This window comes from Anastrepha ludens, chromosome 6 (assembly GCF_028408465.1).
Source record: "Anastrepha ludens isolate Willacy chromosome 6, idAnaLude1.1, whole genome shotgun sequence".
NCBI lineage: Eukaryota > Metazoa > Arthropoda > Insecta > Diptera > Tephritidae > Anastrepha > Anastrepha ludens.
Window position 1 is genome coordinate 50,172,171 of NC_071502.1, and position 13,906 is coordinate 50,186,076.

The window sequence follows — 13,906 nt, forward strand, 5'->3', positions numbered from 1 at the left end:
ACAAATTCGCCTCATTTTTGACCTGTAGTAGTTTAACACTTTCCACTTAGAGGCCGCAACCGTAAGAAAACCGAAAAACTGGATTTCGTAGAACTCTATTGAATTGGGAACTATCAGGTACTTACAATAAAAATACAGCACTTATATACAGAGGGATCCTCTGAAGTCATCAAAAACCATTGCAGAAAAAATGTAATATCAGTACAATATGAACCTACCAGGCAAAATAGCTCATGAAGGCAAAGGAAAAGTTTGATTCAATAGCACAAATCATGGAGGGGACCAGAGGGTATAGAAAAATGGTATAACGTACTTTGAGCCTTGAACCAAAAATAAAATAATGCTGGCTGAAATGTCAGACGTTCTGAAGAACACGAGTTCTCAAACCGGTTGGCAAAAAAAAATACAGTCAAGTACAGTGGTGGCAACATATTGATTTGGGGAAGCTTCTCTTGGTATGGAGTAGGACCTATTTTTCTCATTACCAATACAATTGACACATTTAGTTACAAGGACATACTTCAAGAAGTGATGCTGGATTGGTCCCGATCTAAGCCCAATTCAAAACATTTGGGCAGATTTAAAGAAGCAAATCGAGAAGAAAATATTCAAAAATATGGAGGATTGACGGCAAAAATGAAAGCACTATATTTTTGCATCCCAACAGAAACCTGCCGCAGGATTAGCGATTCTATGCCAAAACGTATGTAAAAAGTCATTGCCAATCGTGGTGGATAAAATGGTTGTTAACTAAAGTTCGACAATTTAAACAATGTTTGGAATAAAATTACTACGTTCGTTTTGTATCGTATCTATTTGTAGTTCGTACCTATTTGAATGACCATATGAATATTCCCTTTTTGTTACCATTGGCACTAGTTTAAGTTTAAACATACTTGAATTACTATGATATTTATATTTGTTTTATTAATCTATGAAACAAAAACTATATTCATATATTCAATTGAATGTCTGTTATTATTTAGTATCCATTTTAATGACGATATGTGAAGATATAATTATTGGATACGCCCTTTTTTGTGTGTTTGACCGAGCTCTCCTGCTAATTTGTTGTGTGCGTCTTGATTTTTTTCACAATATAATGAGACTATCGTTTCATGCCGCCTCCGCGAAAAAATTTTTCTGTCATTTGGGCTTTCATTCCCACAGTGGGCCCCACCGAAAATATTGACTACTACCTTGTTCAATAAGTTTTTCAGCTCGATAAGAGAGGGTGCAAAGGAGATTTATGAACGAATGTCCTCTCGCAAACTTCAGGAAGATGTTAACAAAATCACCGAATGGACTACAAAGTGGCGTATAAAACTTAATGAAGCCAAGTCACTTCACGTGGATTTTACAAACAAAAAAATTCAATATCATCCTGTATATATTTCTTACTCCAATACGGCGAAGTACTTAGGGATGACGCTTGATGCCAAACTATGCTGGAAAGAGCTCGTTAAAATAAAACACGTGGAACTAAACCTCAAAATGCAAAAATTAAACTCGCTTACTGGAAGGAGGTCTCCTCTTTCCATACAAAATAAACTTTTAATTTATAAACAAGTATTTAAACCTGTGTGGACTTATGGTATACAGCTATACAACGATTTCAAAACAAGTTCCTAAAGAACGCAGTAAACGCACCATGGTATGTGAGGAACACTGATTTACATCGTGACATAAAGATGCCATTAGTATTAGAAGTTGTCAAACATTACGCTGTAGCTCATGCCGAAAGGCTCGAAAACATACTCGGCGACTTGCCAATTTAGATGACCAATGTCGGAGACTTAAACGAAAAAAACCAAATGATCTTGTTCCAGAAATTTTTATGACTGACAAATATATGTAAATTTCTGTCAGCTGTCTTCCAGTTTATACGTATTTCCTGTAAATACTGTTGAATTTAATAAAATAATATTAGGAGCATTTTAACAATAGTTAAAATCCATGAATTAAATTTCGGATTTTGGAGCATCCATCGTCCAGACCTGAAAAAATCATGCTTTACACATTTTTCAGCATTTCCAGATTCTCACTTCAGGAATGGAATTTATAAACTGGAATCTCGTTAGCACAAGTTTTTTGATGTGCAGAGAAACTATGCTCAAAAATAAATTGCATTTCAAAACATAAAATTGCGTTTTTCTTATCGAACCACAAAACTTATTGGCCAAGCAATTCGTTTGTTAATCATATAAATCCAAAATTTTAGGTTAGGTTAAGTTATGGTGGTAGTCGGTCTGCACGACCAACTCACTTAGACCTCCTTGTGATGCCACTGTGCTACACGGGAACCCCATTTACCTTTCTTCGTGTAACCAATTTGTGGCTCTTATGAAACGTAGAATTGAATCCAACCCCACGCCAGATAGCTCTGTAAGAGGATTAAAAAGTATTTACTTAGACAACCTGCTCTGATTTTAGCTAGAGCTGGGCAATTGCAAAGGAAGTGCTCAACTGTTTCTTCCTCATCTTTACAACTTCTGCAATATTCATGTGAGAAAACTCCTAGTCTTGAGGAATGCCTGCCATATAGCCAATGACCGGTTAGACAAGCCACGACCTTCGAGATATTGTCTCTTGAGAGACTAAGCAATTCCTTTGGCCTTTTCTTGTTTATTTGCGGCCATAGTTGTTACACATGTATCTTCATCTCTCCATGACCTATTGGTCTCTTGGATAATGTTGTTTTTTATTATTAGTTTACTTGTGGCCCTGGGTATTCCAATGGTATTTTTGTAGCTGAGCAGGTGAAGAGCAGTGCCTTTTCTGGCTAGCTCATCAGCCTTATAGTTTCCCTCAATATCTCTGTGTCCTGGAACCCAAATAAGGCTGACCTTGAATACGGCATTAATATCATTTAGGCCTTCCCTTGTTAGTCTATTTCTTGTTTGTGACTATTCAGAGAGTGCAAAATAGAAGCGTGGCCAAACCACCGGTCTTTCCATAGCGCCATATTTTTGAGTCTGAGCGCCGAGGCGGCGGCCACGTGTTTCCCTACAAGATTTAGGGCAGGTAAATTGATTGGCACTTCCAGCACTTCCAAAATTTTAAATATTTTACAAAATTTGTGTCAAACGTTCAAACTTTTTAATAATATAATAGTTTTTAGAAAAGTTTCAAATATGGAACAAATTTTTAATATTAAAATTTTTCATACAAATTGTTTTAAAAAATATTTAATATTTTAAATATTAGTAATCGATCACCTTAAAAACCTTTGCCATGTGTTATTTAAATATTAATAAAAAAAATAGAATATTTGAAGACGCGTATGAAGATTTATAGTACATCTGACATCATAGAAGATCTTAGAATCGAGGAATTCGAAGCGAGGCTTTTAAATTCTAATTACGAAGTCATATAATATATGTATGCATGTGCATTCAATACAAACTTGGATATCGCTTCCAGAGCAGAAATGACCTCAACATACTTTTTCTTGATATTACAATACTAAAATCTACTTGTTCAAAGCCTACACGCAGACACGAACAGATCGTCTTAACGTAAATTGAACATTTTACGATATCACATTCGGGCCTCGTGTTTCATTCAAAAGTTAAGATATGACTGGTAGACCGCAATCTTACCGCCTCAATGATTTGACAAGACTGGTTTAACTGCTTAACTGCGTAATTATCAGCACCGCAAATGACATATCAGTCTTATCGAATACCTGTGAATGCATAAATGTGTGTGTGTAATAATTTTAAGGATATCCCAATACCAGTGCTGTCAATCTAAAAAAATTAAACATTAATTGACGCGCTACTTCAGTTGTTATTAATCTTATCAGTGTTGTACTCTCAAACAAGCACGGAAATACTTACGCACAAGCCTGTTACATATATGTTTGAGAATGCTGTAGTTATAGAGCGTGGTATTCAGGGTCTTATAGCAAGAAATCGCTAATACAATAAGTTGAGTTGTTTTTAATTTGTAGCAGTTTGGAAATTAATTTCATGATTTTTTTAACACATTTTGATTTATAGCCAAGCCTCTTTTATTTGTTTTTGCATGTTTTGCCAAAAAGAACCCCTCAGGAGAGATTAGCTTCATAATACAAAAACCCAATGCAAATCGGATCATTTGTGCATATTTATTAGTCTACAAACATACATACAAAATGCACACAAAAACTATATACAAAAAAGAAAAAATTCTACAGATTTTGCAAAAGTAATAATGTAAATTAGCTTACAGTTTTTATTACTTAGAAATCTCGTATGTCCTACTCGCATATCCTACAGAGATTTATCTTGGTGGGCTCAAAATGTCTTCGCACTTACACCAATCGTCGTCTTCTGCCTTCAGTGTTGTGGCCACTAAAAAAATCCTGCCTCATCTTCTGGGGAGACTCACATTTTGGGTCTACTTTCTGCATTACTTCCGGAGGTCACAGAAGGGCGTTCATGAAATGGACCAGTTCTATTCACCCACGTCTGGGTCCACCATATTTGTAGCCAGCTTCATGCTATAGGCTCGTCTTCTTATAGCTCTGCCTGTGAGGCTCCGTTTTGTTGTACTGTATCGAGGTCTACCTTGTTTTCCATAATACGTCTTCAATGAATATTTTAGCCGCATTCCAGTTGTCTCCGCGGTCAAGCATTTCGGTCTGATTATATCGCGATATCGGCTCCTTCTGGGCATCTTTTTCCACGAGCCATCTGTCGCAACTGAAGAACGTGTGGTTGGCGTGATCGCTTGGTGCTCCGCACAATATGCACCTTGGGCCGCTTACCTTACCTTACCTATGCGGTATGGGTATTTCCGGAAGTATTCGTGGAACTGAGTCATAAAATAATTCACTTCCCCGAAGTTCCTTTCTGCCCATTTGCCTATTGTTGGAATGAGTTTCGTTGTCCATCTGCGATTCAGTATCCCATCGGCTTTGCCACCGTTCCATCCATTCGTTCCCGGGCCATGAGGTCAACAGGTATCAGCCTGCTAATCAGATTGTTCCGCCCTAATGTATGTATAATTGGAGGATAGTCGCCCCTCGGCAGACAATGGCAAACCTCCGAATGTATTTCTGCTATGAAAAAGCTCCTCATAAAAATATCTGCGTTTGGAGTCGTCTTGAAACTGTAAGTCCCTCCATTTGTGGAACAACATCAAGACGCATACCACAAATAGGAGGAGGTCGGCCAAACACCCAAAAATGGTTTACGCTCCAATTATATATAAATAGTTTTCGAACAATATACTCAATAAAACCTGAGCCAAGTATTTAAAAACTATATGTATTGTATATGTACACGAAATATACATATATGTATGTATAAATATGATTACTAGCGGATCCAGATACTTCAGTTTCACTCAAAATAATTGCATTTGCTACTTCATAACACAATACAGGGTATGCCATCAGCCCCCAATTAATTGTGAAATATAATTATATTTAAATAAGTAGCTGCCTCAGTTGGCTCTGTAGTCACATAGCCATTCAACTCAACTAAAAAACATTATGACTCTCGGGAGATATTCATTTTAGGAATCTGGTTAATTTATGGACTATCCAAATTAAATTTCAACAGAATTCTAGTGAACTTAGTACCCAAAACATGGATTATTTGATAAAATGTTTGACATGAATCGCCATTCTGCTGAAAGAAAAGCAAAAAATGGCCAATAATGGCACTACTCCAAAATCATTATGAAACTCTTACTGGAATCTTTACTTTCTCGACCATCGTATGCGGGTTTTCGTGATCAGCGGGTTTTCGTCCCAGATATAAGAGTTCACATAGGTGTTGCACGCACATCACTTATAAACTATTTTTCAACAAACACTCACCTTTCAATAGCATTCACTTTGCGAGCAAGTATTCTTTCAACAATTCAAAATGTTCTTCAATCGAAAGGCTATCCATTTCGTGCTGTGGATATCGTATTGGGCTTCTGACTCTTTCGCATTGCGAAATAGTTTTAATTTTCGAAATATCATGTGATTTAAAAAGAAATCAGTCCATGGTCCACCCTTTGAAAATGCTATTTCTATATTTTACGCATACATATCTACATACATATCACCACCTACACGATGGTGTGTAATTTTCTCTTCAATAAATTACAACCCGCTCTAATGTAGACTTACATTTGCTTTCATCATATCTCAAAACCGTTAATATGCTATTGCCTTTGAGCTAAAAGAATCAAATCATAACGACATCAACATCTGGAAATATTGGGTAGCGTAAAAAGTTCGGTAACGAGTTCGAGCGATAATCAAATATTGTTTCCTTAATGAAATGTATTTGACCAAAAGTGTACAATGTTTATTAGTGCATTTTTCCTTTATTCTGTGCATTTTGAGCGAAAAATTGGCTATATTTTACTATATTCTACTGACTTTTGTTTTACTAGAGATCGAAACAAGTGATTGTCAGGGAGTGAAATGTTAAGAGTAACTGGTGGATGTATCAAAACTACTCAGGAAACTCATGCCACTTTTTTTCAAGCCTCATCAAAGGTTTATGTAGTCTGTGAGTCGTGATGTAACATGACATCTTTTCTGTTGATCAAATGTGGCTGAATGGTCTTATCAATCTCACCGGGCTTTAACTCAGTTTCTGCTTTTTTACGAATGGAGAATCTTCAACCCACTTAATCCCCAATAATTCTCGAATATTATAGTCGTATGTGACCTATTTTAGTTAGTCTTTTACAGCCGATTTAAGAATGGCTCTCTTTCTCCCTGTTTCAGTGGAGTTTTGCAGCTGGAAATTCGGTTCAAAATGCTGGGTTGCCCAGATCCGACGGACCTTTTTTAAATAAAAAAAAAACACGATTTGTTTGATATTGACGATAGTAATCACTTTAATTGGTTCAAGTAGATTTGTTGGCATCACTTTTTGAATATAATAGCTCTCAAATGGCCGCATTGAGCCTGTACGGCGTATTGTGCCCGTTTTGCAGCTTTTCCATAGTTTTAGCTAACATTTCGGTTGGAATAGCGATGTTGTTCTTGAGCTCTTCTATGGTCTTTGGCTTATTAATATAAACCTTTGATTTTAAATATCCCCACAAGAAGAGGGCAGATGGCGGTAAATCGGGCGAACGCGGTGGCCAGTAAAAATCGCCATTTTTCGACATCAAACGACGAGGAAACAATTTCTTCAAAAAATCGATTGTGATGCGAGCTGTATATGGTGGAGCGCCGTCTTGTTGAAACCAGAACTACCTCATACGCTCTCGACGAATAATTGGCATCACAAAAGTGGTTATCATATCGCGATGACGCTCCTGATTGATGGTAACAGCTTGACCATCTTCATTTTCGAAGAAAAACGGCCCAATAATCGTTTTCGCACTAGCGCCGCACCAAACAGTGACTTTTTCGTCGTTAAGAGGTACCTCTTGAATTTCGTGAGGATTTCCAGTGGCGTAAATACGGCAATTTTGCTTGTTTACCGTCCCATTCAGTAAGAAATGAGCCTCATCGGACATGATGATTCTGTTCTTCTTCTTCTTCTTTTGACTTCTTTTGTTGGATGTAAATTTCAACAATTTGGGAGCGCTCGCGTGGCGTGTACTGTTCTATGGTAAAAATCTGCTTGGACTGATGCTTCCAACGCGGTATCTCATTAAGCGATCTGACGTCTCTGTCAAAAGATACAGGGTTGCCAGATGGGTCCGTCGAATATGGGCAACCCTGTATGCATTATTGTCAATTCAAGTGGTACCACGCTCATTCACTTTAATTTTGCATTCGTCCTTTTTGAAAATTTTCAAAACTTTTTGTTAGTGATTGCCTGTGTCAGTTTCCTTAAATTTTTTTGCATAATTTCTTCGACTTATCCAATGATTAGTTAAAGATCGCAGTTAAAAAAATTCCAAAAAACCATTCCGCTACTCTTTTTCTAGAAACTTGTTTTCAAATTTTTTAGATTACCCAATATTCATTGAATAAAAACAACACGTGCGAAATTTATAGCTATAAAAAGCAACAAAAATCGAAAAAATATTGGAAGCAAGCAATGCATGAGAAAATCAGCACAAAAAAAAATCAAAAACAGATATGCATACACATACATACAGTGTACGGCTTCGACAGCAATTGCGGCAGCCGGATTGGGTGGCCAGAGTGTAAGCAAGTGTACGTATATGTGTGTGTGTGTGCGTGCGGGTTTTATTTACATTCCATATGGCTGTATGCTTGCATTGACATGCTGATGTTGCTGCGGCTATCTGTTGCTGCCGCTCTTAAATATATACCTTAGTATATGAGTCTGTATGTGTGTGGATGTCAGTCATTTTCGAGTACCGCCCGATATGACTGCGGAACGAAGTAAATCAAATATAAGTATAAATGAAATAGTTATGCTAACGTTTTGCTTAGTTGGCTTGAAATTGTCGCATGGAATAAGTCTATATATGGCTTATCGAGAAACGGATTTAACGGAACGTAATAACGTAAAATTTGTTTAATGCCAAGCATCGTTAATAAAGTGAGTGCTGTTGGTTACAAGCCAAGTAAAAAAAATATTATTATTAGTTATGAATAAATGCCTGATCCAATATTACATATCAAATGTTAAAGTCAAATGTGAGTTGTTACTTAATTTTTTTTTTTCACCACAAGTGCAAGTTAAAGCAAGAATGAAATAAAGTTATTAATGCATATTATCATGACCAATCACATTTTAAATTTTTCAAAAAAGCCCCTATTATTTTATACTAAAAAAAGCAACACTACAGTAAAAAAAATTTATAACAAATTGAAATTATAATACTTTACAGCAAAAATTGTTTTAAAAAATCCCCCTTAAGTCGTTCTAAGAATTTTTTTTAACAGATTAATTAAAAACTGTAATAAAAATATTTTGATTATTATTGGCGAATATTAATTCTAATGGAGTAATTTTCGTCAAATATATCATTCATCAATATTAATTTAGATAAGTGAAGGAATCGTGAAAAAATAATGCAAAACATTAACAAACTGAAGTCTTCAAAAAAATAAAATAAATATAAAAAAAGAAAAATATATATAAAAAAAGAAATATATAAATAAAGAAAAAAAACCAAATACAAAAAAATTGTGCTATGAAAAAAATCTAAAAATTATACTGCCGTAATCAACCCATAAAAACCGAACTTTTAGAAAGAAAAAATCGAGAAACTTTACCGGAGTAAGCGGCAAAAAAGAAATCGAACCAAAAGAAAAAATCTAAAAACTTAAAAATTTTGTTTTGCTCTGAAATATAAATATAAACTAACAAATAATTAAAATCGTGTCAAGAAAAATATCTAAGAATAAGACTTAAAAAAACAATAGAAACAATAAAAAAAAACAATGGAAGACGTGCTCGCATTTTTCGCTAAAATATATTGTAAGCAAAAGAAAAAAATCAAGCTAAACCTCACGACGTTTTTAAATGGGAAAGAAAATACTAAAAACCAACCTCATCGATAGCGTTAAACAATAATTATTTTTTTTAACAAGAAAGTCTAACAAATTCTTAAAAAGTAACGGCGATTAGCATTAAGAGAAGAAATCGTATTTAAAAAAGAATTCTTTGAAACTTGAGTAATACGAAAATATAAATAAATAAAAAAAAGTATAAAAAATATGTATATAAATTAATATATATTATATGTGTATACAAGTGTATATATGTTTATGAATAAATAATAAGTAATTAACTAGTGTACAAATGAATCTTTTTCCCCCTGGAATACTCCGTCGACGAATTCTTGTTGTTTAGTAGTAAATGGCTGCTTCGAAAAATTGTGATCTTTAAAAGTTTTACATTTTTAAACGAAGGTTTCAAACTTGAAAAAAATTTCGCATATTTAAAAAACTGTTAGTCAAATAAGAAAAACGATTCTTTAATAAATTTAATTCATTTAATTAATAAGTTTAGATTTATAAATCAATTCTGTTTTTAATAAAATTATTATTTTTTGTTTACAAAAACTTCTTCAAAAAGCAATGGCAATGCCCTTCAAATGTGGCATTTTACTAAACAACAACTTTGTAAAAAGAAACGAATAAAATTTTTTTTTTTAATTTTTGTTTTTCATTCACAAAAACTTTTTGAAGAAGCGGCAATGTCCTTCAAATATTTTTTTTAATAAAAAAAAATACACTTTGTAATAAACAAAAAATAAAAAAATATTTTTTAATACAATTGTAATTTAGAGACAACTCTGTTTCCAAAAAAAAAATTAAATTGTTTTAACAAAAGAAAACACAAATTATCTAATCATCATAATATAATCAACACGCTTTTGTAAATAATACAATTTTATTTTTAATTATTTTCTAGCCACTCTAAATATTTAAAAAAAAGTTGTTTTCTTCAATAAATCAATCAATTTTCCCAAAAATATTTTTTCAGGATTCTTTTTAGATTTATAAATAGTAATCTTTTGCAATGTTTTTTGTATCTTTCTTTTACTATGTATTTATAAATAATATTAAAAAAAAAAAATAAGAAATTTAAAAAAAAAGTTCTTCAAAATTCTTAGTTTTCAATATTTTTTTTTTTTTGTATTTTTTTTTCAACGAAATTAAAAATGTACACAAAAACTATTTTTTCATGAAATTTAGAAGTACCTATGTTAATTATTTTCATTTTTTTTGAAATATTTTACTTTATTTTTAAAATGCCTTTCCATGAAATTAAACATTATTTATAAATACAATATTTTTTAATTATTTTTGAAACTAGTTTATTTAAAAAATTATTTCAAAAAACACATAGACAACAATGTACTAATGAAATATAAAACCGATATAAAAAATACATAAAATAAAAACTAAATATTGGCTGAAATATTATAAAATGTTCAAGCGCCGTAGCCGAATGGGTTGACGACCTTTCGGAAGGCACGAATGTTCAGTTAGATGTGTTCTTTTAATTCCATGGACACTTGTAGCATAGGTTAGGTTGCGGTGGTTTCCACACCACACAAGGCTAGTGTGACACAAGGTAAAATAGTGTGAATGAATGTCGATTCCATATCAACTAAGCATCCAAAGATGTAGGAGTTTTGACAAGAACGAGACAGTGGCAGAGGAAGTGTTCAATGCTTTCCACCTCCTCCTCCTTTCTGCAGGCGTGACAGAAGTCATTTGAGGGAAATACCACTTCCATGTATTCTCATTAGGCAGTGGCCGGTGATGTTACCAACCCCCGTACTCATGGAATGCTGGTCTAGATTGATAAGTGACCTAATTGTGTGCTCATTCATTCAAGGCCAAACAGGCTCCATTGCAGATCTGCTGTTGGCTTGCGCGATGTAAACCGACCAGAGAAATATAATTCAAGTCCAAACTCTCACATTTTAATATGTGCTAAAAATAATAAAAAAATATAAACTATACATTTTTTACATATAAACCGAAGTAAAAAAAATATATAAAATACATTGCAAAACAAAAAAGTTAACGCTGTTTTTTTGATAAAAAATTAATAATACTTAGTCTTATCATCTCTTTTGGAACTCATCAAGAGTTTTCGTATTTAATTTAATAATTTTGTGAAATATTTTAACAAATTTTTAACATAAAATATAAAATTCGGTTCAATTTCCACGCACTTTTGCTCCAATCGACCGACCAAAATGGTCATAGGGAAGAACAAGTGCACTCACTGGCTGTAGACATTTCCGAACTGCATGCAAACGTTAAACAAAAGCACATATGAATGCTTGAATAGAGCTTACGAAATGCTCAGAAACAAGAAAATAAACAAAAAGAACACAATTAGAAGCAAAAGCAAAATAAACACAATCAAGTCAGACAGGTAGACAGGTAGGCAGCTACATAGGTAAACGGCGACGGTATTTGGAGAGCACCAAACAACCGACAACAATGTAATAATCTGAACAACAGAGTGCAACAACTTGTCGCCACCAGTGGCGGCGGCATCGGCGTCGTTGTTGCCAAAACGCGTCCGCATTAGAAAGTTGGCCTTGCTGTTGGCTGGCGCTCGCGCTTTAAAAACCGTTCATTAAGTAGCTGAATGCAACGATAAGCTGAGCTGGTGAACGCGCTCACACACAAACGAAGCGAAACAATTGAGTGCTTCGATTTAGTAACAAAAAGACAAAAGTAAAAAAGAAAATCATCAAACGGGACTAATTAAACTCCATATAAAAAACTCTTATATACTTAACTGGTGGATGAAAAAAGCAAAAATGCAAACATTTTAATTGGCATATGCTTGCATTGTGTGTAAAATAGTAACAAAAAAACAGTTTCAATCATTACTAAAAAATATTTTTGTTTTTCTATATTTTCTTTAGTGCAAATGGTGTTAGGCGCATAGTAAACAACGATTCATATTTTACTGCTTTTAAATATTTCGTATTTTCCTATACGAAAAATATTTACAAACGCGGCAGTGTTAAACAAGAAACCAAAATATTAAAATAATTAAACGACTATTTCCGTGCCAATTTCAAGCAACTGTAGCAATTGTACTCAAAGCAAAACCAAATTATCAAAAATGACTGTGAAAAAAATTTGGCCAACGAGCGGTAGCATGAACGTGGATACTCCGGCTGCGCCCAAAGATGACAACGAAGTGGTTTCAAAGGGAGGCTGTAAGTAAAAAAATCGTTAATTTTATATATACATACATGTGGATGTAAATAAGAATAAGTGACTTAGACTGCTGAAAACTTACAAGAATGATAGAAGCGTAGATTGGTTTGAGTTTGATGGTTAGTTGTGCGGGTCGGTCCAGATGTATTCACGATATATATTTTTATTTGTTTTACTACAAAATATTCATTATGGGCTTATAAATTTAACTTATTTTACAATTTGATGAAAATATTTACGTTACATTTGTGTGAGATTTTGTTACTTCTGCTTTGTTTCCCGTTGTCATTCGTTCGTTGGCGACTTTGAAGTATGCATCTGCTACATACAAGGTGGCCTAAAATTAATTATCCAATTTTGTTGTCTATAACTTTTTTATTAAGCCGTCTAGATCACAAGTGTCAAATACACTTGACGTACGACGCCATTTGCAAAAAATTTAAATCTTCCTATAGGGTGATTAATTTTGCGCCACCTTGTAGATCACAAGTAAAACACTTTTGTAATACATAGTTATAATAGAAAGAGTTTCATTTTTTTATTTTGTATTATTCTTCGGTAAATTTTAATATATTACAATATATTTTAAGTTCATTTGTTGGAGACCGGTAGATTAAAATTTCATTGAAAGGCAATGACAATGGAAGAGTCGACTACAGATTTAATTAGAAAAATGAGTGTAACTTTGCAATGATGCATTTGTAGATGAGATATGTGAGAGAGATCTGGAGAGAGTATAAAAACAACCAGGTTTAGCGAAAAAAATTAAAAGCTTTAAGTTGATATAAAGAATGAAGAAAATATAAGGACAAAAATTGTTCATGAACCAATAAATCTTTACAAAAATCTACAATTACGTGAACACAACAGCTGTCTCTGGCAAATTCACTGAGAACCGGGTGTGGACGATATGAACAACCTTCTATGTACGTTCTCTCAACCGTGATTAAAGAGTAGATTGAAGCAAAATTTCGTGTGCGAATCAGGGAGACATTTCAAAGGAACTAAAATTTAAGCTCATTCATTACCTTTTTCAAATTTGTTTTTTTTTGTTTTTACCAATGCAATCTAAGATGAAAACGCGTAATAATCTTTAAACACTGACCTCAACTCAGTTCTTCTTATTGAATTCTTAAAATAATATTTGTCTATCTATACATTTATTGTGGTTCTTTAAAAAGCAAATGAAAGATTTCTTAGTCTCATCAACTCAATCGGTAGTAACATATGTAAATTATGGTCTCGATTGGAGACGGTTAGGCCGTGTCGCACAGTGATCTAAGGTCAGATTGCAATATGAAGGCTAAAAAAATTAAATTAATTTATATGTAT

General features: G+C 33.6%; 1 protein-coding gene across 3 annotated transcripts in view; it reads left to right on the forward strand.

Moving 5' to 3' along the window:
• Positions 1–8,358: 8,358 nt before the first annotated feature.
• LOC128866404 (putative inorganic phosphate cotransporter) overlaps positions 8,359–13,906 on the forward strand; it is a 53,396-nt gene continuing 47,848 nt past the window's right edge. Inside the window, exons 1-2 of one of the 3 annotated variants that reach the window (XM_054107105.1) lie at positions 8,359–8,563; positions 12,274–12,573. In XM_054107105.1, the coding sequence (XP_053963080.1) occupies positions 12,477–12,573 (97 nt within the window). In that variant the 5' untranslated portion in view covers positions 8,359–8,563; positions 12,274–12,476. Of the gene's footprint in view, positions 8,564–11,883; positions 12,080–12,273; positions 12,574–13,906 lie in introns of those variants that run through there. The other 2 variants (XM_054107106.1, XM_054107107.1) reach the window with 2 other exon arrangements.